This window comes from Tursiops truncatus, chromosome 20 (assembly GCF_011762595.2).
Source record: "Tursiops truncatus isolate mTurTru1 chromosome 20, mTurTru1.mat.Y, whole genome shotgun sequence".
NCBI lineage: Eukaryota > Metazoa > Chordata > Mammalia > Artiodactyla > Delphinidae > Tursiops > Tursiops truncatus.
In genome coordinates, this window is record NC_047053.1 from 40246297 (window position 1) to 40273771 (window position 27475).

At 55.5% G+C, this 27475-nt stretch overlaps 1 protein-coding gene across 8 annotated transcripts; it reads right to left on the reverse strand.

The window, feature by feature from the left end:
* Positions 1 to 1386: 1386 nt before the first annotated feature.
* On the reverse strand, positions 1387 to 26980 carry MPP2 (MAGUK p55 scaffold protein 2). 8 transcript variants are annotated; one of them, XM_033847906.2, is made up of 13 exons: positions 26753 to 26980; positions 24095 to 24158; positions 19189 to 19307; positions 8945 to 9097; positions 8686 to 8835; positions 8107 to 8334; positions 7192 to 7323; positions 6992 to 7097; positions 6842 to 6910; positions 6461 to 6622; positions 5639 to 5841; positions 5182 to 5310; positions 1387 to 3904 (listed from the first exon to the last, which is right to left on the reverse strand). In XM_033847906.2, exons 2-13 carry the CDS (start codon positions 24123 to 24125, stop codon positions 3728 to 3730), a joined length of 1659 nt encoding a protein of 552 aa, XP_033703797.1. In that variant the 5' UTR covers positions 24126 to 24158; positions 26753 to 26980; the 3' UTR covers positions 1387 to 3727. The 8 variants fall into 8 exon arrangements, with proteins under 8 accessions (XP_033703797.1, XP_033703796.1, XP_033703799.1 ...); XM_033847905.2 differs by lacking the exon at positions 26753 to 26980 and adding an exon at positions 26421 to 26704; XM_033847908.2 differs by lacking the exon at positions 26753 to 26980 and adding an exon at positions 25074 to 25663.
* Positions 26981 to 27475: the final 495 nt, after the last annotated feature.

The window sequence follows — 27475 nt, forward strand, 5'->3', positions numbered from 1 at the left end:
TGGCACGTGGGCTCAGAAGTTGTGGCTCGTGGGCTCTAGAGTGCAGGCTCAGTAGTTGTGGTGCACAGGCTTAGTTGCTCCACGGTATGTGGGATCTTCCCGGACCAGGACTCAAACCCATGTCCTGGTTAGATCCTGTTTCCTCTTCTGGAGCACCAAGAAAGACTACATTTCCCAGCTTCACTTGCAGTAATCCAGGGTCCTGTGACTAGGAAGACTGGATCCCTGAATCACTTGCAAGGAGTGCCACCCAATCTCCATCAGTCGTGTTGTGAGAAAGAAATGAATAGTAAAGTTGTTCGGTTGCTGAGATGTTATTCGTTGTTCAGTGGCTAAGCTCTCAGCCTTTCCTGAACTTCGGATTTAATTGTGCTGGATTGGGGTCCAGGCAATTGTATTTTTTAACCCCACAGGCAATTTTAATGTGAGACCAGGGTTGAGAACCACTGGATTAGGACAGAATTACAAGTGTGGGGTTGCTAGGTATAGTAAAGAAATATTGAGTTTCCAGGGGTGCCCCAGGAGATGGGGAGAAAGTTGTCCAGAAATGAGAGAAAAAAGCAGGAGAGCGCCCAGAAACATGGAGGGAAGCAGGGGGACCCAAGAAGAAAAAGTTGGCCAGGAAAACATTCTATGTGCTGGGAATGGTCAAGGGACATTTCAGAATTGGGGTGTTTAATATTCGGGTCTAAATTCTCATCAGGGCTGTCAGGTGGGTGATGTAAACCCCTATGCCTGCCTCCAAGTCATCAGTCAAATTAGCTCCACACTCGTCCCTGTGTGAACGGATGCTTGGGGGGAAGTCAAAGGAAAGGGGGCCCGTTCCACACCTGGTCATCACAGGGAGAAGGGAACAGCCAAAGCCCCCTCTTGAGAATCCTCAGTAAGCATTCTGGGCTCCCCTGAGGAACTCAGGTGGGAAGGAAGGCTGACCCCTCAACCACACACCCACAGTGACATCGGGGTGACATTTCAACCAGCTCTCTACGACCCTTGTTGTTAAGCACCTAGAATCAATCCTAGCATTAGTCCTGGGAGAGGCCGTGACACTTTACAGAGGATGAACTTGAGGGCCAGAGAAGCAGAGGAACCTGCCTAAGGCCGCACAGCAAGTTCCAGGTGAAGCTGAGTGGATCAGCCATGGGGCCCCTGAGTCCCCTGGCCCCCGTGGATGCTCAGACTCCTCGATACAAGCATTTACCAAGAGCATCTTCTGGGGGTGGGGAGCGTGGAGTGGCGAGACGGGAAATTTCAGAAGACATCACAGAACGCAAGACATGTCATTCCAGCTTCCATTCCAGAATCATCTATGCTGTGCTCCCCACCCTCAACCTTTCCCAAAGCCATCCACCCGACCCCAGTGAAAGACAAACAGAGCCCAGAAGCTTTGCTTTCACATTTAATCAAAGGAAAAGAAAGCCAATCAGAGAGAAAGCTCAAGAACTGGATGGCTGAGAGAGGGGACAGGAGAAGCACAGCTGGGCTGGGACTGAGTGTGGACGGGGCGGCAGGGTCCCATAATCCTGAGGTTCCTCAATACAAGCGTCCACAGTGGGAAGAGGGAGGCTGGAGCCTGAGGGCTAACGCGGTGGGCACACACACCCATTCCAACCCAGTACGGGTCCCCGGAGTACGGCTAAGGCAGGGGAGGTAGAATGCTGTTCAGAGAGGAATAGAGACGGGAAGGGAGGGGCCCAACCCACAGGCATCACCAGAAGTGAAGGTGCCAGACAGTAACTGGAGCTTCACCCTCAAGGGCCATGTGCCAATCCTTCAGCAAGGTGCCCAGCCGCACCTCCCATCAGAGAATGGTCTTCTAATCAGAGTGCTTTGGAGGCTAACCAAGGGGGAGGGGGTAGCTGCCTCTATTCCCAAGTCTCCTGGGTGACGTGGGTATGAACAAAGAACCCCATGGCCCTGGGCCAGCGCGAGAACACCCCATTCTCCTCCCACTCCCAGTCCCCTTGGGTTGAGGGTGAGGGTGAAGCAAGAGAGAGCTGAATTGAGGATAAATTAAAAGAACGCTGACTAAAGGGAAAAGAGGAACATAAAGCTGACTGCATAGTGGAGGCAGAGCTATGCAAATGAGATGGAAGCAGACTTGACCTTTACATCTCATTTGCATATCCTAGGCAAATGCAAATGAGATCCCTAATATAATAAATATACTTCTGACTTTGTAATAAATATTCTGTTTCTTCTCCCTCCCCTTCCCTAGGAAATGGGCACACAGTGGTTCAGGGGCCAGCGTGGCTGACACTGCAGCGAAGACTGATTAGACAGAAGAACTGGGGAGCACAAAGGCTGGGGGTGGGGTCATGGGGGGGTCCCCTACAAGGACAGGTTCACCCCAGGAGGGGCCACAGGGACGTCTGGGGAAGTCAAGGACAGCAGACTTTTTAAAAAAGGGATTCTCCTATTTTACACAGCTGCCCTCCTCAAGGACTGGAGGGTGGCATTTAGGGTCGGGGGACAACAGGAGAGTGGAGGGAGACATCTGGGGAAGGCCGAGCCTCTGGAATCTGGGATAAGGGTCTCATAAGAAATGGGGGGCTGATGGGGAGCCCGGAAACGGGGCCCCAAAGAGTGACCTCCAAAGCTCAACAACCCTTTGCTTCCCCTCTCCAAAAACTCAGCCTGACACGCACGCCAGTGGCGGAAACACAGACCAGGCACTGCGCCTGCGGAACCATAAGCTGTGCAGACTCCAGGGTGGATGGCGCCCCGTGGAGGTGTGCGGGGAGTCTGCTGGGGTGCAAACATCCTCCAAGGCCATGCCCCGTGGCCCAGCCCTCCCCTTTCCCCAGCCCCCAGGCCGCCTTCATGTGAGTGGGCACCTGGACCCGGCCACAGAGACCAAAATGGACACTGACCACGGACAGGGAGCCCAGACACGTCCCCACCACGGGCCACGGAGGGCTGGGAGCTTCCCGTCAGGCTCCTCGTCACAGGGCTCGGCCTCCAGCCCACCCCTGCCTGGGCTGAGCCCGCAGCCCCTGCCGCCCTTGCCCTGCGGGGAGCAGAGCTGGCCTGTCAGGGGCACATCGGAGAAGTCTGTGGAGAGACTTCGGCAGTGAAAAGCTGTGCGTGAGGGAAGGACGGGAGCCAGCCCCGTTCCGAGGAGGCAGAGAACCGCGCTGCTCCCTGGTGCGGCAACTGGCTGGTGCTTCGGCTCCTCCAGCCTTCGGGATGGTACCAGGCTGGCACCGCACCTGGGCTTGCCTAGCTGCCAGGGGGCCACGTAGCCCCCTGGCCACAGGGAACCAGCCTAAGGCCTGCCCCTAGGCTGCAGGGGCGAGAAGTAGGAGCAGCCCAGGAGTGGGGTCAGGGTGGCCAGTCCAGAGGAGAAAAACTGACTGGCGAGAGGGGTGGGGGCAGCGTACCTACTGACCACCTGGTCCCAAAGCAGCTTTTCTCTTCTCTGGACTGAGCATTATAGAGGCGACTCCGACACTCCGGGGCACGGCTCGGCCCTCAGCGAGGGACATCTGGTGGCCAATGAACGTCGGGAGTGGGTAGCACCTGGGCACAGACGTGCCCCACGAACACCCACCTCCTTGGCAGTGCACACCTCCTGCGCTGAAGCCAGACTTAGGGCCATGACCCAGGGAGAGCCAGAGCGCCGGGAACGGGAGCTGAGGATCATGGCTGGGGCTCACGGTTGGGAAGGGGACGGATTCAGGGTTCTGGGTCCCAACCCAGAGGGCCGAGGTCCAGGAGAACAGGCTCAGTACACCCAGCTGACGGGCACCCACTGGGGCTCCGTGCGCAGCTTCTCCAGGGCGGCCTGGAGTTCACGGAAGGTCCTCTCCAGGTTCCTATTGACCAGACTGAGGTCGAAGTAATGCCCGTAGCCCCTCTGGATACGGCTGCTCTCCTCCACTGTCCGTCTCAGGTCCGCCTCCTGCCAGCACAAGGGGACCTCCCGCCCATCAGTATCCGCCTGGCACCCCCAGCGTCAGGGGTCCCACAGCCTGCCCCGTCTAGCCCCCTCCCCAAAGCCCAAAGTACCAACCATGGCAGGCACAGACCCCCTGGCTGGGGAGGCAGCAGCCCCTCCCTGCATGCCCCAAGGCAGCTCTCCTGTGACCGTGGACAGACAGATGGGTGGTGGGAAGGGAGGAAGGAAATAACCTTTAGGAAGCGCCAAGCACTGCACTAAACACTTGGCGACCAGCGTAATCTTCGCTACAGCTCTGCAAGCGGGACTAATTATTCTCATCTACAACAGAGAAAACTGACGTACAAAGAGGCCACACAGCCAGCCAATGGCTGAACGGGGTCTGCCTGACTCCAAAGCCAGCGCCCCCTTCAGTCTGACTAGGCCCCCGTACCTAGACAGCCTGAAGGCAATTGCCACGCCTGGTCCTAGGGCCGCCCACAAGGGCCCGAGGCAACCCCTCTCCAGACACAGCCCAAGCCGGACCGGCAAGGGTGGGAAGGGAACTTGAATACTGACTTACTGAAGCCGAGGCAGGAGCTCTAGGACTGACCCAGCTGTGTCCCGGGGGCTCCAGTAGGCTCTGTTTGTGGCCAGAGCCGGCTGCAGCAGTGGGGAGCCCAGCCCGGACCTTTCTCCTGGGTCTGAGCCCCTGACCGGGGCCTGAGAGCTGCAGTACCATAAGTGGCCAGCAGAGGGACCCCTGAGTTCAGAGCTCTGCAAACCCTACACCTGCTGGGGAAGGCTGTTCCAAGGGGTCCCTGGCGGGAGAAGGGTGCCCTGAAGTCCTGCAACAACTGCCTTGAAGCCTCTCCTCCCTGCACTGCCTCCTCCCTGATGCTAACTGGTCCCTCCAGGCAGCCTTCCAGCCTCTGGCCTCCTCCCTCCCTTCAGCCTTACCCCCAGCTGTAAACAGCCCACCTCTGCCCACAAATCGCCCACCGGCCCTCTGGGCTCCCCTGGAGCCCTGTTCCCACAGCATGGACCGAGCAGGGGGCTTGGCAGAAGCCCCCGTGCCCCGGGCCAGCTGTGTCCCTGACTCTACACGTCCCTTCCTCGCTCAGACCTCCATTCCACACCTATAAAGTGGCATTTGCAAGTCTAACCTCGCAAGTGGTACCTCAGGTGGGCGCCTCTCCCCTTCCCAACACCACCTTCTTCTCTTCCTCGGCTCTGGCTGGCCCCCCACACCACCCCAGTCAGCCATTAGACCCCCACCACCACACCTCAGAGGCCCTCACCGTGAGCTGCTTGGTGGACACCCCACTCTCCAGCGCCGTCCGGTTCATGGCTCGCAGGGTCTCAAAGTCAGGGGCCTCAATGAACACCACATAAGGGACAAACTCAGCTGTTCTCAGGACCTTCACTGCCTGCAGAAGAGGAGGGCCAGGAGTTTATCCCCATGTACATCTGGGGCGATGGGGGTGAGAACCGGTACCTGGGAATAGATGAGAATGTGGACCTGGGGCTCTGGGACATGAGTCCTGGGGATGAATGGCAAAATAGCTGGCAGGTGGCTAGGGATGGGGTGACTGGGGGTCCAGGAGGCTGAGAAAGAGGTTCTAGGTGGGCTGGGTCCCTAGCAGTAGTTGAGGGGTTATAGGGGGGTACTTGGAAATATATGGGGTAATACTGGGGGGCAAGCAGAGTACCCAGAGAGGTATTGAGCAGGCTGGGAAGGAGCAGGCCAGGCAGTACCTGGGGGTTGACATCCAGCACACACACCCGGCCGGCAGCGACCACGCCCCGGATGGAGTCGATACGTGTGCCATACAGGTTGCCCTCGTATTCACCATGTTCCAGGTATCGCCCAGCACGGATGTCAGCCTCCATCTCCGCACGGGACACAAAGCTGTAACCCTGGCCTTCCCGTTCTGAGTCCTTGGGCCTCCGGGACGTGTCTAGGGGGAAGGAGGGGCCGAATGGGCACAGGCAGGCCACACCACCTCAGACACACGTGCTCGTGCTCTACCTGCACCAAGCAGCCCTGCTGCCTTCCCGCACACCTTGCCCTCGCCCTCACCATTGGCGCCCACAGACTCGAGACGTCCATACTGAGGGGACCTTCAGAAATCACTGTTGTAACCCAGTGCTTACAGATGGAGGCTGAAGCCCAGAGAGGGCAATATGCAGCCCAAAGCCACACAGCAAGGCCAAGCAGACCTGGGGTCAGCACTCAGGTTCCTGCCTCTGGTTCTGTCACCAGAAGCCCTCTTTTCCACAAGGCCACACACAGCTCATAGCCCTGTTTCACATGGGTTCCCAGCTGGGCTTTTAGCAAGTGAAACATGAGAGAAGGAAAGGTAAGGCTAGCACCACCCACGTGGCCAATGGTTCCTCGCCCTCCCCAGCCTGCAGTTCCCACATCCACCCACAGAGGGCGCGCACCACACACCTCACACCCAAAGGTATCACTTAACCTGGGGCCTACGCAGATGCCCATTCAGTGGGCCCAGCCTTGGCCCCCAGGGCAGCCCCTGCTCCCTGCCTCCCACCCGGCAGGACCCAGCCCCCACTCACAGGGCACTGTGGTGCCATAGCGATCCGGATCCCACATGATGAGTCTGTTCTTCAGGCTGCGCCGGCCCACACCCTGAGCCCCGATGAGCACCAGGGTTTTCCGGCGGAAGGGGGGCATGCGGGCCACCTCCTCATAAATGAGCAACTCATGGCGGTCAAACTCTGGACAGGGAGATGTCACTGCTCATCAGGTGAAGGGCGTGGGGCTGGGCTCTCAGGGAGGCCAAGGATAAGAGGGCTGGGGCCGAGGGCAGGAGGGAAAGACAGGGCAGGGCTGAGGGCCAGGACTGGCAGCATCAGAACCAGGAGATGCACAAGTCATTGGTGGGGGACGGAGGGAGCACTGAAGGAGGATGGGGGAAGGGGGCCCCCAACACCCACCTGCATTCTTGGTGGTCAAATACATCATTCGCTTCTTTTTCTTTCCTGAAATGCTGCCGCACAGGGTCCCTGGCCATAAGGAGATGAGCAAGTGAGGCCAGGCAGGGCCACATCAGGTCCCAGATTAGAGGTCTGGGGGCAGGACTGTACCTGAGGTGGGTGTCAGCTCCAGGTCCCGCTTGACAAAGGCTTTCCGCTTCTCCTCCAGGAGCTGACTGGGGATGAGCCCAGCGCTGCCCCCTTCTACGTGGCATGCCTGAAATGACCGTGGGACAAAGATGTGCCCGAGTAAGCCCTCACTGCCCGCCGACACCATACCTGGAGAGACAGCATGGGTGCCCAGGGCTCACCTGCCACCAGTTGGCGTCGTCCTGGTTTACAATCTGAAGCAGGTCCCCAGCATTGAAGCGCAGGCCGGCTTCCTTGCAGGGGATAAGGCTGTCTCTGGCTGGGTCATAGTCAAAGTGGCATTTCACAAATACCTGGGCCAGGGATTTGGCAAAGGGTCAAGGGAAGAAGCAGGGCAAGGCTGGAGGGGGCGATGCCCATTCCTGATGCCACCCCTACCCCGAGGGTGGGGGGGGGTAGGAGTGTCACACAGCTCACCTCCTGCCCCCTCCCCTCACAAAGATGAAAGAGACCCTGGCACTGCCCATCTAAAGGCATGATGCCACAGGCCTGCCTGGTCCACCTCCCTGGTACCAGCCTCCCTTTGCATCCACAACAAAAGGACTCAGAAGGATGGGGGGTCTGCTCAGGCCTGGGGCCCTGGCCCTACCCACCAGGAAGGTGGGATCACCTGGTAAGGAACACGATCCTGGCACCTAATGCAAGATCCCTCCATCCCCCACACCCTCCCTCGGAGGAGAGGGCTCTGGCAAAAGGCTAGACAGCCAGTAGGAGAGGTGAGCAGAGCAGCGAGACCTCCACAATCCATCAACCTGAAGGCATCTGTATAGAACACGTGGTGACCCAGTTCTGGGCACCCGTGCCTACGCGCAGGCACACGGAGGGCTGCGCACGATGCAGGGATTCATTTGTACACTCAGGTACTCCAGGCTTGAGATGCGCGCACACCCCTTACACGTGCGCATGAGTGCCCGAGACTAGGGCGAACGCGTGGCCGCATTCGCCAGATGCCTCTTGCTTTGACTACACTGGCTGGCGAGGAGGGGCTCCCGTCAGGAGGCCCGTGACCCTGGCCGCCGGGAAGCTCCGCCTCCCTGGGCCTTGTGCTGGGCGAGGGGCTTGGTGGAGGGGCCCACCTGGCGGGGCAGATGGGGCTCCTGGTAGCTGGGCAGGATCTTGAGGATAACGCTGCCGCTGGCGTTGCGCAGGAGCTCCTGCAGCGCGCGGGGGTCGCTGCCCACCGGCTGCCCGTTCACCTCCTTGATGATGTCGCCCACGTGCAGTAGGCCTTGCTGAGCCACCATGCCCCCGTGCAGAATGCGTGCGATCACCAACTCGCCACCCTCCACGCGGAATGTCACACCCTGGGGGACGGAGGGCGGGTATGATGAGGCGCCAACTGCTCCAAGTCAGAATCTTCAAATGGGTCTCTTAAGAGCCCCTCCATTCTACCCTTCTAGCCCCGCCCTCACAGCGACCTTCTCTGCCATCTTCTGCCCAAATTCTTTACCTACAGGGGCACCAGTGGACTGAAAGTGGGCAGAATGGAGAGAGTCACAATGTCTGCGGTCTCCTGGGTGTGCTGGCGCCCGACCCTGGGCAGAGCTGATCCCGTCTTCATCTTCAGCCCTCTCCTGACCAGACTTGATCCCCGCCGGTCACTCTCAACCCCCCCCTCCCGAGATTCCACCGCTGGCGCCGCCCAGCGCCCTCACCAGATGCTCTCCAGCCGTCTTGCGGACGCCCACCATGCGCACTGCGTCAGGAGGCACGGGCTGGTTGCTGAACGTGGGGTCCAGGCCAGGGCTGGGGGGCGGTGTCTCATAGGTCTTTGAGGCCACAGAGTCGTGCGTCTCCAGGAGAGACTGGGGAGGCGGGGGGAAGAGGAGGGACCATGGGGCAGAGGTCCCTTCCCACCCCAGTTCTAACTTCCTGCCGGCGCCAGCCCCCCAGCAGCCCGGGAGAGGACCAAACCTGGAAGTGGGGCTCCTGGAGGATGCGGACCAGCTCCGCCGCCGCGCTGCTGCGCTCGGCCAGCCGCGCCAGGTCCCGCAGGATCTCCCGCACCAGCTCCAGGTTGTTGTCCCGCACGGCCTCCAGCTTCGTCTCCTCCAGCCGCTCGTGGGCCTGGGGGCGGGGGCGGGACAGGTGAAACTCGACGCTTCCCCAAGAGCCCTGGGGTACCAAACAGTGCCCCCCCACCAGCTCCCAGGCATCTTCCCACCCCCAAATGCTGACTTTAGACCCCATCCACAGCACTGCTCCTGGTATCAGTCTCAGAGCCTCACTCACTCAGACACAAGCACACTCACACGTGCGCACAGGTGCCTTGCTTTCTCCTTTCTCCCCCAAGACAGTGACTGGGACTCAGTTTAGGGAAGAGAGAATCCAAAGGATAAAATTTCATTTCCATCTCTTGCCACAGAGGACCATTAACATCATCAAACTCCCCAGCCTCCAGAACCCTATAAGCATCTGAGTTCAAGGACAGCTTCTTCCAACCGACATCATGGCTGGGTGGGGTCTTGGACACCCTGTAGCCCAGATTAAGGAAGCCAGGGAAGTGGAGTAGCTTGCCCAAGGTCACAGGGACTCTAACTTGGGTCTCCAAGCCTTGAGCCCAGTGCTCCCAGTGAAGAACGGGACAAGATATCAGTACGTGGTACCAGGAGAAGGTCCTGCACCTCCTTGTTGCTCTACTGACTCTGGGCTCCATGACAATGAGCATGGGCTCCATGACAAGGTGCTCTGAAAAGGGAAAAGGAAGCCTTTGCCAGTGACGAGCCCAGCGGGGAGAGTTATGTTACGTTAAGTGGGAAGAAAGGAGTCCCATTTCAGGGATATACATGCAGACTTCTTTTTCCCTCTGAATCATCTGAAAGATAGTTGCAGACAAAAAGTACTTCGCCGGGCTTCCCTGGTGGCGCGGTGGTTGAAAGTCCGCCTGCCGATTCAGGGGACACGGGTTCGTGCCCCGGTCCGGGAAGATCCCACATGCCGTGGAGCGGCTGGGCCCGTGAGCCATGGCCGCTGGGCCTGCGCGTCCGGAGCCTGTGCTCCGCAACGGGAGAGGCCACAACAGTGAGAGGCCCACATACCCCCCCCAAAAAAAGTACTTCGCCTCAAAGTACTTCGGCATGAATCTCCTAAGAACAAACAGGAGATCTGCTATATAAACTACAGCACCATTATCACGCGCAAGAAATTCAGCACTGACACACAATATAGTATTATCTAGAAGACAGTCCATGCCCATGTTCACTATTGTCTCAAAAACATTCTTTATAGCTTTATTTTTCTGATCTACAATCTAACCAAGATCACGTGTTAAATTTGGTTGTCACATCTTTTTATTCTCCTTTAATCTAGAACAGACTCCAATCACTCTTAGTCTTTCAGGGCTTTTTTTTTTTTTTTTTTCAGGTCAAGCAGTAAATACACATGTGGTTTTGTTAGATATTGACAAACTCCCCTCCGTGGGGCTTGTGCCACTTTGCCATCCCACCAGCATTAGCTGAGAAACTTTCCTGAAGCCTTGCCACCAGAGTGTGTGATCAAACCTTTGAATGTCTGCCAATCACATGGATAAGAAACCATCTCTCAGTGGGGTTTGATTTGCATTTTGCTTATTATGAGTGAAACTGAGCAGCTCTTCATATGTTTAAAGGCCATCTGTATATCTTTTTCTGTGAACTGTCTGTTCATGTCTTCTGCCAATTTTTCCATCAGATCTTGTTTCTTTCTTTTTCTCACTTTTTTAAACATTCTCTATATTAGGAAAATAAGCCCTTTATCTGTAATACGTCTTGCAAATATTTACCCCCAGTTTGTCATTTGTCGTTTGACTCAGCTTATGTTTTTTTGTCAATGCAAAAAATATATATTTAATGTAGTTAAATTTATTAACATTTTATGCATCTGAATTTTGAGGCATAGTTTTTTTAAAAGGCATTCCTTACACACAGATCCATGTTTCCTTCTAGAATGTGTATGGTTTGTTTTCTCAATCTCTGATCTTCTTGGAAGTTTATTTTCATGTACAGTATAAGGTATGGACTTACTTTGATATCTTTCCAAATGACTATCCAGATATCCCAATACCATTTAATAAAAATCCATAAGAAAATTATTCCTTAATTTTCTATGTGTGATAATGATAGTGTGGTTTTTTTTTAAGAATCTTTATCTTTGGGCTTCCCTGGTGGCGCAGTGGTCGAGAGTCCGCCTGCTGATGCAGGGGACACGGGCTCGTGCCCCGGTCCGGGAAGATCCCATATGCCACGAAGCCGCTGGGCCCATGAGCCATGGCCGCTGAGCCTGCGCGTCCGGAGCCTGTGCTCCGCAACGGGAGAGGCCACAACAGTGAGAGGCCCGCAAAAAAAAAAAAAAAATCTTTATCTTTTATCTATACAAATTGAAATACAGATAAAATTATGTCTGAGATTTCCTTCAAAATAATTCAGGAGAGAGAGGAGGAGGAGGTGGAGGTATGCATAAAACAAGATTGTTCATGAGTTGTTAAATGTTGAAGTAGGATAATGGATGATGGGGGTTCAAGAAACATTTTTGAAAATTTCCATAATAGAAAGTTGTTCAAGCCCATGAGATGGGGAGATTTTAATAACATCTCATAAGGATACTCTGAGGATTTGGTGAGATGGACACAGTGCCTGGCACACAGCAGGTGCTCAATAAAGGCTCGCTCCTTTCCTGTCTTCTCTTCCCCAAACGGGCCAGGGAAACAGCATCCCACACAGGGAGGCATACTGGCCCCACTGTCGCTAAATCATCCTCTGCTGGGGGAGCAGCATTTCAGCCTGACTCCTACAGTCTGGCTGGGCAGAGGGTTCCCTGCTGGGGAGACAGACAATTGAAGGGGCAAAGGAGTAGTACTCGGAGCCCCGTTATGCCTTGATGATCCTCAGAAGCCAGAGGGCAGAGACATGCCCCAGAAGGTTCCACCAAACCCTGTGTGATCTTCACTCATTAAGCTCAGCACAGCCCACAGAGCTTGACTCCATTACCAGTGTCTAGACAATGCTGAGAGCCCAAGGCCCCAGGAAATGTTTCAAGAACAAAGAAAGGCACTCAGGCTTGCAACCGTCTCACCATGGTGACCCTGGCCAGGCTCCTTCGGGTTGACGGGAGCTAGCTCTGGCCCAGGTTACGTGAGAAGCATCGAGGTTGCCCATTTTAGCTTTAGCATCTTCTGCTCCATGGATGAAGAGGACAAGTTTCCCCGGAAGCCCTCACTTAACCAAGCAGGAAGCCAGTGTGTCTCCCACGCCTTTTACCTCCCACCTTTGACTTAATGACCCCTCCCCCTAGGCCGATCCATTCCTCCGCCTGTGGCCCCCCCGGATGTCTTACCCACAGATGGAAGATCACAGCTCTCCAAGCTCAACCTTCATGGGCCAGAGGAAACTTTAAACATTTAATCATTCAAATACAAAAGAAACACTAGCAGCAGGCTGACCCAAACAGCTGATTGACCAATACTGAGAACACCCAACATGTGTCACGATTTGCCACATACTTTTCAGGGACTTTGGGAACTCAGAATTGGATTAATCATACCTTTGGCTCATGACGTATTCTCATCATTGGTTTGTGCACGGCCTCCTTTTAGTTGGTTGGTATTAAATTAGGTACTTTTGTAATAATACAACAAGGATCTAAGTGGCCACCACTTAAATCATAAAGGAGGATCTTGACCATATCCTACATCTAATCACATGCCCCGCACACCCATCCACCCACCTCTCCCGCTCAGAAACCACCATCTTGATTCCCTGTGTTCATCACGCCCTGGCTTCTCATTTTACATAGTTTTATTGTATCTATATGTATTCAGTATATTCCTAAAATAAATACTGTTTTTAGTTATTTTAACCTTTAAAAAAGGGAATTGTGCTATATATGATTCCTGGAGGCCTGATTTTTTTTTCACTTAGTATTAAGTGAAAAATTGTTTCACTTACTATTTTTTTTGCAAAGATTTACTCTTATTTTTCATATTAGGTGAACACATATTCACTTAATATTAATTTTCATTTAATGTTATTTTGCTAAGATTCATTCTTTTTTCCCATATCACATTAGTTCATTCTTTTTTTTTTTTTTTGACCATGCCACACAGTATACAGGATCTTAGTTCCCTGACCAGGGATTGAACCTGCGCCCCCTGCAGTGGAAGCGTGCAGTCTTAACCACTGGACCGCCAGGGAAGTCCTAGTTCATTCATTTTAATGGCTGTATGATAGTCCATCGTGTGACTATGCCGTATCTGATTCATCTCCTCTCTCCTTGAAAGGCATCTGGGTCATTTCAGGTTTTTGCCATTCCAAACAGTACTACTATGACCGTTCCAGTCTATGTCTCCTGGTGCACATGTGAGTTTCTCCCAGGAGCAGAATTGCTGGGCCAGGGGGTATATACATGTTTGATGGTAAAATAACACACTTGACAGACATTCCACTTAAATGTCACAATGACCCTGTGAGAGTAATAGTATCAAGGCCATTTTCCCAATAAAGTGTCCGAGGCTCTAATGGGTAAAATGAATTCCTTTTCACAGCTCATGGGTGTACAGCAGGGACTCCTGTCGAAGTTTCCTGAGCGTCCCCACAGCTGTGATGTCACTATCTGGGCGCCTGTTTTTAGAAAGCGTGCTCTTGTACAACACACACTACAGTATTGGAGGCACAAGGCCCCACAGCCAGGAGAGTGGTTTTGAATTTCTGTGGTAACCATTTGCTTAATTCGGCTCTGAAAAATCACCCTCAGCACAGCAGGGGCTTAAGCTCCTTATAGACCAGAAACTTGGGCCAGGTTCACACTTGGCTAATGGTAGAGCCGGCCCTTAAACCCAGATCTTTCAGCTCCCGATCCAGAGCCGGATGTAAACTGCAGATGCAGAAATGCCACACAGCTTTTCTTTGAAAATCTTTTTCCCTCTGCCTTCCCACTCCAACCTCTCTGATCAGGAGACAGAATTCTCATTTGAAGCCCAGGCTCATAATTAAGTAGTTCAAAATCTGAAAGTCCAGAGTGTGGTGAGCCAGAAAGGAAAGGGACTCTTCAACCTGGATTTGGCCGTGTGACCTGCTTTGGACAATGGGGCAATAGCAAATGTGATGCAAAACAGAGGCTTGGAAAGTGCCTGGGATTGGGGGCTGGTCTTCCACTGCTGCTGAGACCACCATGTGAAGCAGCCTGGGCCACCCTCCTAGAGGATGAGAGACCACACCATCCGAAACATTGCAGTCTTCCCAGCTGAGACACCAGACATGTGACTGAGGCTATCCTAGACTACCCCATCCCAACTGAGCAAGCTCAGACCAGAAAAACCACCCAACCAATCCACAAAATCATGAGACATAAATCAAAGTTGTTTTAAGCCACGGTGCTGTGGGGTGGTTTGTTACACAGCGAAAGCTAACTGATGCACTGGGCTCCCCACCACTGTAGCCTCTGTTTGTCATGTCCCCTGGTCAGAGTCTCCATCTTAGTGACCCTCCCGGCCCCTCATTCTTGTAAGGCCCTGCCTTGCTTTGCCAGCTCTCTCACCTCCCCCTTGCCACAGGACTGGAGTCTTCCCTATGAACTCTAGTCCAATGGCCAAGACTGCATTATAACAACTCTTTATGGTTTAAAAATGCTTCCACATCCATGACCTCCCCCTATCCCGACCACAACTCTGAGAGGTAAGCATCGTTATCCCTGTTTCTCAGAAGAAATGACTGAAGCTCAGAAAGGTTCTCAGACCTACTAAAGTCACACAGCTAGCCAGCGAATCTTCTGACTCCAAACTCTGTGCTTTTTCTTCTTCATCTCATGTGGATTAGTTCACAGGCCTCCCAGCTGGCAGATGTCCCCACTGGTAACAGTTTACCTAAATTTCTGACTGTCATCTGCCTTTGATTTCTCGCCGTGGCCTTGTCCGTTGTTGGAACACCTGTTACTGGGTCCATGTCAGAGCTCCCAGATGTCACCCACCTGCCAGGGCTGCCACCTGCTGTCTGTAGCCAACCCTCTGGATATGTGATCTGCCTGCCAAATTTGACTTCCTTCAGAACCTGTAACTCCCTGGGTTTGTCCCCTCAGGGACCTGCTCCTCCCTGGTCCCAGATCTACCCAGTGTAGCCCCTCCCACATCATCTGCCACATCCCTGGAGAGGAGAGTCATCAGGGTAAGGGAAGGAGGTGACTAGCTACCACATGGGGTTCCAACTGGACTCCGCTCCTGTGGGTTTCTGGGCCACCAAGCTTTTGCAGCTGGACCTTTGATCAAAGTACTTTGTCTAATAGGTTTGAAATTGATCTGTGTGTACATAAGAAGTAGGTTCTGTTGTCCAAAGCGAGTCACGCAGTCAAGCCCAGACTGAAGAGTAGAAACTCTCCCTTTTGATGGGAAGACTGGCAAAGTTGCATTGTAAAGGGTCGCGCATGAAGGGATCGGAAAGATTTCTACTGAGCTCAGATGGGCCTTTATGGAGATTCACTTCCTGTTTGTTTCACAGCTAGATGGAGAGAAGTCACTGGGTTGCCTTAGCCCCTGAGCCTCTTACGGGGGTCTCAGCATTGAAGACGTGTCCACACTCCCTTCTGTTGTGTTAATGCACAACTGGAACCATTCTAGGAATTTCTTGGGAGGCAATTCTGGCCGGCTTACCCCAAGGACACTTCTGGAGAAGGGAGTTTACTTACGGTCTGACACAGCACATTGGTAATTTCTCAATCAGGCAGGGGTCCCAGGACTGGGACATGGCAGGGCTCAGTGAGAAAATGACAGACTCGGGCTCTCTCAGGAGAAGAATAAACTTTCTGACAGTTCATTGCCATAGCCCTAGCTCTGTGCCTGGGACTTGGTGAGCACGCCATAGATATTTGTTGAATAGAGGATGGATGACAGTGACTAAGTGAAGGACAGGATCTTCTAACCCAGAGGTTCTGCATCCCGAGAGCCCCTCCTTATTTCACTGGCTGTCCCGCTGTAGAAGCAATAGCTAGAGTGACTCAGAGATGATGTGGTTTAATAAATCCAACCGTGAAGTCAGCTTTGGAAGGTTACAGATGTTGAGGTTCAGATGTGCATACTCAGCAACTCCACTACCCAGTGTCCACCCTAGAGAAACTCTCACCCACGTGCAGAAGCAGATGGATATGAGGATGTTCACGGCAGCTCTGCGCTTTACAGAGGCAAGTCAGCGACAGGGTGCCTGTCTCTCAGCAGGGGAACCAGTAAATGAGTACACTGGGCTCTATTCACCTACTGGAATACCACACAACAGTTCAGATGAATCTATATCTCTACGCATGTCAATAACTATATTACTTATATGAACTAGAAATCTCAAAACCACAGCTGCTTACGCTATCATTCCACTACGCAAAGCTTAAAACCACATATAACAGGGGCACGTTGTTTATATCTAAATATGTGTATAGGCAAGACAGGCACACATTCAGGGGAAGAGCTTCATCGACTCAAGCCAGGGGTCACCTGTGGGCAGGGGAAGCAGCGGAAATGAGGAAAAGGGGAGAGGCATTCACTGGATCACGCTTTTATTTCTTAAAAAGGAAGAGCAGGAACTAAAGCAAACATGGCCGGCATTCACATCCTGGAGGTGGGTACTCAGAGGTCTGTTATGTGCTTTTTCTACACACTCTCTTGTATTCACTCATTCAATAAATATTCAGTGAGCACCTACTATGTGCCAGGCACTGTTCCAGGCTCTGGGGATACAGTAGCAAATCAAGCAGACATCCCTGTCCTCAAGGAGCTCGTAATCTCTCTGTATGAAACATGCGTAATTCCTTGTTTTGATTTTTAACACATGAATCCAATCCTTGACCACCGAATGAGAAGCAGCTTGCCTTTCTCCAGTCCCCTACAATCTGCTCAGTTTTCTCTTCCCCAGAACCTCCCACTAGCGACCCTCTCACCCGTTTCATCTTCCATCGTTAACGACTGCCCTTGGTCTTCAGCCATTCCACAGATGATAACATACCGGGCTGTGTCCCCGGGACACAGCATCCCCTGTAGCAAGGGGGCCTAGTTCCCTTCCACGCCCCATGTCAGGGCCGACCACAGCTGTCCTGTGACAGAGTCCCCACCCTCACCCTGTGGAAGACCCATCACCTGATTGTACCGCCCTCCCCCTCCCCGCCATCACTGTCATTGCCAACTTCCTGGTTACGCTCACCACCATTCACTGGAGACCCTGGGACTGCCTCTAGTCTCCCCCCGCCACAACACCTGTGTAGACACCCCATCCCATGAGCCCTCCATTCCTAGATGTCTCTTTTTTAAAAAAAAATTTATTTGGCTGTTCCGGGTCTTAGTTGCGGCATGCTGGATCTTTAGTTACGGCCTGGAGGCTCTTAGTTGCGGCATGCAGGATCTAGTTCCCTGACTAGGGACCGAACCCAGGCCCCCCGCATTGGGAGCACAGAGTCTTAGCCACTGGACCACCAGGGAAGTCCCAATTCCTAGACTTCTTTAACATCGATGACCTTCCCGTCCACTGCAGCCACATCCTAGATTGTCATGTCACCCCCAGAACTGTCCTCCTTGGAAATCTTTCACTTCCCAACCCTCTCTCTGACCTCGGCCTTCATTTCTTCCAGCTATACGCTCTATTCCCAAATCTGGAGAGCCCCCAGGCCTTCACCTCCGTTTTCTCCCTGCCCCTCTGTCTGCTCCTGGCCACTCTCCCCTCCCCTCCCAACCTCGGCCCCAGAGGTGATGCTCTGGACCATTCTCACCTCTCCCTGCATCTCAGCCTCCCACAGCCCCCACCCAGCACAAGCCCTGGACCAGAGCCACCCTCTGTGTCTCTGGCCTGAGTCACCCCCACCCTGAGATTGACAGTCTGGAGCCCTGTCGATCCCGCTCCCCGGCTTTGGTGAGTTCCCTCTCTCCCCTTCAGTTATTAATTAGTTGAACCTTCACTTCCAAATCCCCGTCTCCGCCCCGCTCCACTCAACCCCTGACCCCTGATGGCCAGCTGAAGACTGCCCGCCTCCCCGGAGAAATCTGAGCCATTAGCATGATTCCCTGCGGCTCCCAGCCTTGGGAGTCCTCCTCATCCTCCGCAGCGAAGGATCGCCCCCTCCCCAGTCTGTCCTTGCTTCTTATCTCACGTGAAGGCAGCACCAGCCTTACACTTGCCCTGTGCAGAACCCCAGGTGCGTGGCTACCCGCACCCCTCACCTTCCACACCCAAATATCAAGGACTGACAATTTACTTCCTAAATATTTCTTTCATCCTCCCCTCCCTCAAGCCCTGTTACCACAGGTCTAGTTCAGGGCCATCCCTGACGCTGGTCTCTCCAACTCCAGCCATGCCCCTCCAACCATCCTCCTTGTGGCTGCCAGAGCGATGCTCCTAAAACACCTGTGTGCCGTCACCACACCCATGCTTAAAACCCACAAAAGGCTCCAAGTTGCTCACAGGACATCACAGGACGATGCCCGAGCCCCAGGCATAGCCCCCAGGGCCCTGCACCAGCCGCCATCTCCACAGCTCACACTCCCTGTCTCACACCTAAAGCTCCGGCCTCACGCTGACACTTGCAGCTCCTGTACACTCCTGGCTCTTTCTCACCTCTGTTTCTGCTCAAGCAACATTCCATGGCATGGAATGCCCTGCCCCTCCTTCTCATACTTCAAGACTCAGCACAAATGGCCCTTCCTCCAGGAAGTCTTCCCTACCCGCCCTGGGCTGGGTCAGGCATCCGTCCCTTACACTCCCCAAACGCCTAGCGCATCTGCCTCTATCACTGCTGTTACCAAAGTGTTTTATAACTTTCTGTTTTAGTGAGTCTCTCCCCCACCTGATATGTGGCAGGTGACCTTAGATAGATGCCCGCACAAAATGCCCAAAGGCAGAAAGCTAAGCAGGATGAACTCTGGAGATTCCAAAGCACAGGCATGCTCACCCCTAACCAATCATACCCTCTACAAGTTGGCAGTCACCAAACACCCATCCATGTGGGCACATCTACACACTCACCAGTCAGGCGTGGGGGCAGCCTCCCTGCCTGCAGTGTCTCAGATTCATCACCTGGGCATGGATGTCCATGCTTACCCCCCTCTGGGGGTCTCCAGTGCCACGTGCCCCATTCCCAGCACCCCTGTGGCTGACATCCCCCCACACCCTATGCCTCCCCAGGCACAGTGCCCTTGTGTCAGCCTCCCTGGAGCACTCTACCTTGGCCAGGGATCTCACTATAGGACTTTCCATAATGCCTCGAAGGAAGATCAGGTCCAGTTCGGCTGCCCCTGTGGCATTGGGGAGGGATCCCAGGTTGTCCAGGACTTGCTGCATGGCTGGAGGGAAGGAGCAGGCAGTGAGACACACCAGCTGAGCACAGGGGACCCAAACACACCATAGAAACCCTGCCCTTCTTACCCCACATCCCACAGAAGACAGCGCCTCCCCGGCAGCACATACTTCCCTGCCCGGCACTCCTGGGACTCCTTGAATGCCTGGGGCAGGGGCCCTAAGAAGGGAGGGGCAATTTCCTTGGCCCGTTCTCTAGGCCCTAGGTAATGTTAGCCTGGGCAGGTGGAAGGCTCCAGGCACCAGGAAGTGGACTCTGAGGTGGGGGGAGGGGAGAAAAGAAAGCAGGTGTCAGGTTCCAGGTTCTGCCCTAAACCAGAGAACCACATCATTCAACCTCTGGATGGGCTGAAGCCACAGGACTCAGCCACCTGCACGTGGCGGGCTCAGGGATGAGAAATGGTGCTTAGAGCACGTCCCTGAGTGCAAGTCAAGCAGGCAGCCATGCAGGAGGTCAGGGCCTACCCAGTATCCAGTACCAGCTGCGCCACTAATTCAGAGTGATTTTGCACTAGTCACTGTCCCTCACAGGCCTCAGTCTTTCCATCCTGTAAAATGGGTGGATTAAACTGGTTGCTATCTACAGGCCCTTCAGCTCTGAAAGACAATGACCCAGAACTTAATACAGGTCATAGGAAGCCAGGGCTGAGGCCCGGAACACTGGTAGGAGCTGGGGAAACAGGCACCCTGGGGCTTGGGATGGTTGTGGACACCCAAGGGCAGAGGGCAGACCAAGTCATCCCAGGGATCAGCAAACCCTCAGCCTGGGATGGGACATAAGCAAGGGCATGAGAACACCTGAAGCTGGGCCACTGCTGAGGTCTGAGGTGGGGGCTGTCTTCCCTCACCAGCAGAGGTGGGAGCTCCTGGCTGTGGCAGGTTCTGGGGGAAGGAAGGGAGAAGCACAGTGTGCCCAGCTGGGGGCAGAGATGGGCAGGGGGTATCATTACTGTGCCACCCTGCTACCCACGCCTACGTCTGCATAACAGCACCCAAACCGGGGAGGAGGAGGGGTGGTGGGTACAGTCCCTGGCAACTCTCACGGCTCTCGGCCATGCCCCCCTCCTCCAGGACGGAATGGGGGTGGGACGCAGGAGGCTTTGAGACTGGAGCTAGCAGCTACTGTCCAGGGACTCTCGGCCTCCCAACCTCTTCCCCCTCATCCTTCCCACCTTCTCCAGAAAAGACACCCACACCCGCCCTCCAGACCCCTTCTGCTCAGGCCTGGGCTTGGCATTGGTCAGACACCTGCAAGGCCCTTAGGGGGCTCAGAAAGAGGCCAGGGCAGGGACCCTTCCCGCTCTGCCAGGATATCCTGGGACCCTCCCTCTCCAGTCATCCTCACACAGAGATTCCCCAGCCTGCCAGCCAACGGGAGGACTGAGCCAGGGTAGTTGGTGCCCTCAGCCCAGGCCAGCGCTCCCGGAGGGCCGCGCCCCCAGACCCTTAGGCTCCCAGAGAGCCCGCTCCTAGGGACTCTCTCCAGATGCCCCAAAGCCCGCAGGACCAGCCCCCAGCCTCCCCACCCCGCCTTTCCCTACCTTCCCTCCGGAGCTCGGCTTCCTCAGAGGAGCCCAGGGATATACCCTCCAAAGAGGCCCCGCAGCCCGGGCTGCCGGCCATGGCTGCCCCCGACCCGGCCCAGGGTTCCCGGAGTAGCCTCCACGCCGCCGCCGCCTTCCCAGTCAGGGGCTGGCAGCGCTGGAGGAGGCGGGACTCAGAGAGCGCCCGCTGCAGGGTCAGCCAATAGCAAGGCTCAGCTGGCTGACCGCCTTGCTGATTGGCCAAAGCCCCGACTGTAGCAGAGAGGCGGGGAAGGGGCGGTGGGAGGGTCCTTGTCCCACGGGTGGCAGGATCCCCCAGTTTTAGTACCTACCACTAAAAGGGAAGGAGGCGGCTAAGAGAAGGTTTGCAGGGGGAAGGGGTTAAGCGTGCAGCCCCTTCAGGACGGGAGCGGTGCTCAGAGACCCTCCCCTCCCAGCCCAGCCGTGAGAAACCCAAGGTGGGTGGGGACTTGGCCCCATCTTGTTCCCGCCCCGCCTCCTGCAAGTCCCTCCTCTATTACACCCCATGCCACCTCCTCTTGAGCCTTCCGACCTCACCTCTCAGTCCCCTCTCTAAGCCCAGTTTCCTTTACAATGACCCCCTCCGGATCTAAGGAAGCCACCAAGAACGACTCTCGGTCCTCCGCCAGGAGGCTGCGGCACCACTGTGGCATGGGACAAATACCTCAAGCCCCAAATGCCTCCCCCAGCTGCTAGCCATGAAGCGGTGAGGGGGAGAAGAAGGAGGGAAAGGGGTGACACCACTGTGGGCAGGGAAGGGCGCCCCAAGCCCTCTGACCCCACATCTCAGCAGCAGCTTCTCCCTCCCCATCTCCCAGTTGCGCTCCCCCTTGCTTAAGGGGGTGATGCCCGTGGGCAAGTCAGGCATCTTGGGGTTGGGGAAGGGAAAAGGTGAGGAAGCATTCACGCTGCAGAGACCAGGGGGTCCGGGGGGGAGGGGGTGGATGGGGATTTGAAAGTTACCCCAGCCCAGAGCCACCATTCATTCTTCTGAGACCCTGTACCCATGAAGCCACCACTAGGCGCTGCTGCTGCCACCAGACTGCCATTCCCTGAGGAGTGACACCAGGTCACCGCACACCCATGGTTGCCATGGCAGCAAGCAGGATTACACACTAGGACACTAACCCAGAGATTTAAAGGGACAGCTCCAACTGAAAGCCCCACATCCTAGCCTTGATTCAAAGAAAGGAGGGAACCAGCTGAAGGGGGAAGAGAGGGCAGAGCTGATGGACTGGAGCCCAGCGGTAAGCTGTCTAAACTCTCAGCCCATGCCAACACCCATGTATCTCCAACCCTCAGGAAAAGGACTCCTCCACCTTACTAGAAATAGAGTTGGGGTCCCTCTGCTAGAGGAATACACCCACACCATCTCCCTCTCTCCACAATGATAGTGGCCATATTGACACGTAGGTAAGGGTAGAAAGACCCTGCTAGCTTCACTCTCTGCAGAGCCCAAGGCAAGGACCTCTGGGGGAAGGCAGAGGGGCCGGGGAGGGTGAACCTGACCTTAGAGGCAGGGGCGCAGCTGTCTATCAGGCCCATGGGAAGTGTAATGACCACCAAATGAGGAGGGGCAGAACCCACCATTAGATTTTCGAGGCCAGGAGCCAAGTCCAGCCCCAGGGCAGGCACAGAGGGCCACCTGAGGGAAAGACAAGACTCCTATGCTTTGAGTCTCCCATCACCTCTTTACAGAGGAGGAAACACAGGCCCCAAGAGGTTAAGCAGCTTGCTCCTATCCTTCTTCCTTTGCATATGGAAAGGCAAAGCAGCCCATGGCACAAGACCCAAGGCAGCAGGTGCCCCAGGAGTCCTCAGAGGAAGCAGGCCCTCACCCCCCCCACCGGGCTCCACTCCCTGCCCTGTCCCCCACCCCACCAGGGCTTATCAAGAGGCCTGCAGCAGGGAAACTAAATTGCTGGGCCTTCCCCTCCCTCTACACCCCTCCCAGGCACTATTAATGGGTTTACTGAACAGTCCCAGATTGGGAGGCCTTTAATCACAGGCTCAGGGATGGGCTTAATTAACCCCTAAGCAGCTTACACAGGGGCCCAGGGAGGCTGGAGCAGCAGGGGGAGGCACTGAGCCCTCCAAGACTGCAGAAGCTGGGGGACATTGGTACAGTCCCGCCACTGCATGGAGAACAGGCCCTTCCTGGGGGACAAGGGTGTCACAGATTAGGCTCTGGCCCACTCACAGCAGCCTTCACTTTCCTAGTTCAGTTTGTCAGAGGAGAGGAACAGGCGACTCAATCTAACCAAACTGGGGGGCCTGAAACATCTTGCAGAGGCAGCAGCAGAGCCTAGAGGGAGGGAAGGGCTACATGGGTAGGAGGCATGCAGGCAGGGGAAAATTCAGAGAAATCAGAGCAATACAAGAGCAGTTTACAATTGTCAGGGCCCTTAGAAAGCCTCTAGCACAGGGCCCTTCACCTGGTGGGTCTCTGAATGCACTTAAGGGGGCATCCCTGAAGCCCTGGAGTAGAATGCAGATTCTGTGCATAGAAGACTTTGTCTATGATGAGGACCCTCAGCTTTCATCAGATTCTCAATGGGATTCAGGACCAATACAAGTTAAAAACACTGCTCTTCTCCCATCACTTCATCTTCCAGATGGGGAAACCTAGGTCCTAAAAGGGAGGTGACTGGCTCAGGGCCACAGGTTAACAACTCAGCAGCACAGCATAATAACTGAATATTCTTAATGGTAACGTGCTTTCTCTGTCATAGCCTTTACACCTCTTTACAGAAGAGACGCAGCCTCCAAGAATTTAAGCAGCTTGTTCCTGAGGCTTCCTAGCTTGTCTGGGTGACCCACACCCTTGCCCTAAAACGTCCTATAGAACTAAGTCGAGGCTTCCTGACCTGGCATTCTCCACGCACAGCTTCCTGTGCCCCAGCACACACACACTCCCATCTTAGCACGTGACAGTCCACTCTACCCATCTGGTGGGCACTGCACCGTGGACTTCTCCAGAGCATGCATTCCCCTGGCCTCCCTGGAGGTGAGCTGTGCTGTGTCTCCAGCCCCACCCTGGGGCGGGTGCAGCAGGGTGATAGAAGTTGCCAAAGAGATGGCCGAGCAGCTGGGTGGAGCAGCTGCGGCAGGGGTAGTTTGTTCTTCCAGGGGAGCTGTGGGAGTGCCTGATTGCTGCTCCCCACCCTCTGAACCACTGATATACACTGACATCCCCACTCCCTTCTTACCAGACTCAGAGTTGGTGGCGGCAACTGGCATGGTGAAATCAGCAAGGGCTCTGAAATGGCTCTCCTGGAGGAGGGGAGACAGGAGGTTGAGAAGGCACGAGGGCAAAGCAAGGGAAGGAATCAGGAAGGGCCTCGCCTTCAGGATCACCCAGCGAGGTAGGGGAGAGGGCATTGCCCTGACACTAAATGATCCCACAGTCCTGGGAGGCAGGAAGAGCAGACATTACATGCCCATTTCTCCAAGGAGGAGGAGACAGAGGATCAGAGAGGTTAGTTGATTTGCCCAAGGTCACAAAGCTAATAAAGAGAGCTACAATGAAAACCCAGGTTTTATGACTCAAAAAAAATTGTTTCTGCCTACCATCTGTCTTTTTTTTTTTTTTTTGAGAGAGAGAGAAAGGGTGGGAAAAAGTCCAGTTTGAGTCAAAAGCAGGAAAGATGGGTGTTCCCTGACTTGCAGCTCCATGGGTCAAGAACCGCATCAGTTTTCTTTTGCCTCTGGATCCCAGACCTAGCGCGGTGTAAATGCTCCACAAACGTTTGTCCATCTGTCTGACAGAAATGATGTCATTCATCCCCAAGGCCTCTCTTGCTTCCTCTTTCTCCCCCTGCCCCTTCTTAGCTGGAGCTGGGACAAGGAGAGCAGGGGCTCTGGGCAGAACCGGCCATGGAGTTTACAGACCCAGTTCCCATCCCAGGTCCTCCCCAAGCTGGGGTTGGATCCCTCATTCTCCAGGGGAGGGTGCAGGTGGGTAACCCACCATTCTTCCTCACTTTGCCTTCCTAGGCCTGTGCTGCTGGAGAAAACCCTAATTCCTGGTTGCCTTGACAACAGGAGGCGGTGGCTCACAGCATGGGTGGGGGAGTGCAGGGAAGCAGCTGGCAGTGCCCACTTTAGGACTGAATGCTACTGGGCCCTGGGGGTGGGGGAGCCACAACTTCACCTCCCCCACCAAAAGGTCCCTAGAGGGACCACTACCTGATTTTAATAAAATCTTCTCTCCTCCTATCACCTTCCCAGGCCTGAGCTGGTCATCTGAGCTCAAGTAGCAGAAATTACAAAAGTGGAAGGATGGCTCCCCTTCCTCCTGCATCTGCCCCTGAGAACAAGGAAGAAAGGAGCTTTCAGGGAGAGGAAGGGCACCCCCTGTCAGGCTAGCACCCAGGCTGGGAGCAATGCCCAGGATCCACTGTACCAGCTAGTGCGCCGGGCGCCAAACCCTGCTGTCCTATTCCTAGACAGTATCGAGGAGGGCTCCCTTCCTGCCCCCTCCCAGGTCCCAAGGACCTGGAACCTGCAGCCCTCTCCTGGCTGGAGCTAATCTCTCTGACTGTTGCTGGCAAAGAGAACTCCCGATGTCCTCCTTCCCCCGAGGGTGGAAGGTGGGAAGAGGCAGGGAGGATCCTGTCCCCAGAAGTCTTGCCTAGCCTGCCTGGGTTTTCCCTCTGGGGAGTCGGTTCCCACGGCATCGGCTAGCTCTGCCCTCCCCCCACCCAAGCCTCCGAGAGGGCGGGGCCCGGCTGTGCCCACAGGAGAACGCAGTGCCAGGCAAGCCAGCCTGGCTCTGAGCCAAGGTCCGGAGCCCAGGCATCTGGGAACCCGCACCTCAGCTTCCAAAACCTTGGGCCCAGGAGCCCTCTCACCCCTACGTCCAGGCTATCCACACTACCCAGGGTCGGTAGATGATGTGGGCCCACCGAGAAAGGGGGAGGTTTCCTCCAAGCTCCGTCAATACCCGTACAAAGAGATGGAGAGGAGAAAGGTCTGACAAAGGCACTTTGAAGACCGACAGGTCGTGGGGAGGGGTAGACAGACTGGGTCTCGGTGGCCGGGCGGGTCTGCAAGCACCGACTATCAGAGCGCCCCCGCCCCCCGCCCCACCCCGCTCCAAGAGCCCAGCCCGAAAACGCTGGGCGCTAGGACCTGGGAGGAGGGGGGTGTGTTGCGAGCCATCAAAGTAGGCTCTTTGCTTGCACGCCCGCTGGAGACTAGGGGATGAGGTCACTGAATGGCTGCGCCCCCACCCCCACCCCGTCCTCACTCTCCCCCCGCTCCCCCACCTTAGTTGACCTAACTTTCTGGCCCTGGCTCCTCGCTCCTGGCACCGATCCCTTCCCAGGTCTCCAGATCCTAGCCTTGCCCCCCGACCCAGACCCGCCCCCTCTACAACCTGGGAAGCGAAGAAGCATCACACCCCCTTCCCAGGACCCCCTCCCAGGAAAGATTAAGGTGTTGGCCTCCCAAGGTGGCAGGGGAGCCAAGGGGACCAACGCAACCTCTGTCTTGCGCCCCCAACCCCGGAAGAGCTAACAGCGCGGTTCTTACGTAATGCCTGGCTCCGAAGTCCCCAGAATCCGCACGGCCCCCAGAGAAGCCGCCCGGACGCCCGGGCCCCTCACAGCTCACCAGCTCTGTGCCTGACGTCACTTAGGAGCCCTCGCCGCGGGGGCGGGGGCCAGCGAAAATGGGCAGCGGGGTTTGGTCTCTCTCTAGGAGCACCCGAGAAAGGGGGGTGAGGGCGGGAGGGTGAGAGGGAGGGGACTGGCCTGAGGGAAGAGGCCAGGGGAGGTGGGACTCAGAGAAAGGGCCCCAAGTGCCGTGCCAGGACGAAGAGGGCCCTCGGGTGGGTGCTGGCTCGGGGGCTGGGGGGCGCCTACCTGCGCCCCGAGAGGCCCCTAGCTCGGGGTTGCTCCAGCGCAGCCCGGCGCTCCGCGTTTATTGCTTGTCAATCGCAACCCCCGGTCTTAAAGCGGCGAGGCCTTCTCTGCGCGAAGGGGCGGAGACCGAGAGAGGAGGGGAGGGGGATATAGATGCCGCGGGACCACTCCGAGGAAAGTAGCCTTTCCGAGCAGCTAGTGGGTAGGCCGGGAGGTGGTGGTCTGGGAGACACTGCACAGTCCAGGATCCACCCTCCTCCCCAACTTGCTTTCTACTCGGGGAAGCAAGGACTGGGACCTGTACCTACTCTCGGCGCCCAGCGATCCCTTAAAAGGGCGATGGTGAAAGATTACCCGCCCCCTTCTCTCAGCTTAGACCTGCGTTCCAGTTCCAAGCGTGCCTCACCTTTCCTCATTATCCTGCTTCCCAACTGGATAAGGGAGCAGGAGGAGTTTAGGGAAACCCCCAAAGAGCAAGAGACGCACCCCCGTAGGGCCTCGGGCTCAGGGGCAACTTTTAAGGATTCAGTGGTGGCTACCTGGATCCCAGATCCTCTCGGCGAATTTGCAAAAAAAAGGGGGAAACGTCGAGACCCTATTTCAAGCCTGGACCGGAGAGCTGGTCCACACCTCTGTCTACGGAGTACAGAACGAGGTAACCCTTGCTCAGGGTGCCATCTCAAGAAATAAAGAAAGACTTAAATCCAGTTGCTCGCCTTCGCC

Excerpts from the sequence above, each read along its gene's own strand:
- MPP2 (XM_033847900.2), bottom strand. The coding sequence starts at position 24,266 with ATGCCCTCTCCCCTACCTCGCTGGGTGATCCTGAAGGCGAGGCCCTTC. Across the intron at positions 8,335-8,685 it reads AGACGGCTGGAGAGCATCTG|GGTGTGACATTCCGCGTGGA; the intron begins GTGAGGGCGCTG and ends TCCGTCCCCCAG. Across the intron at positions 7,098-7,191 it reads ACGACGCCAACTGGTGGCAG|GCATGCCACGTAGAAGGGGG; the intron begins GTGAGCCCTGGG and ends CGGTCATTTCAG.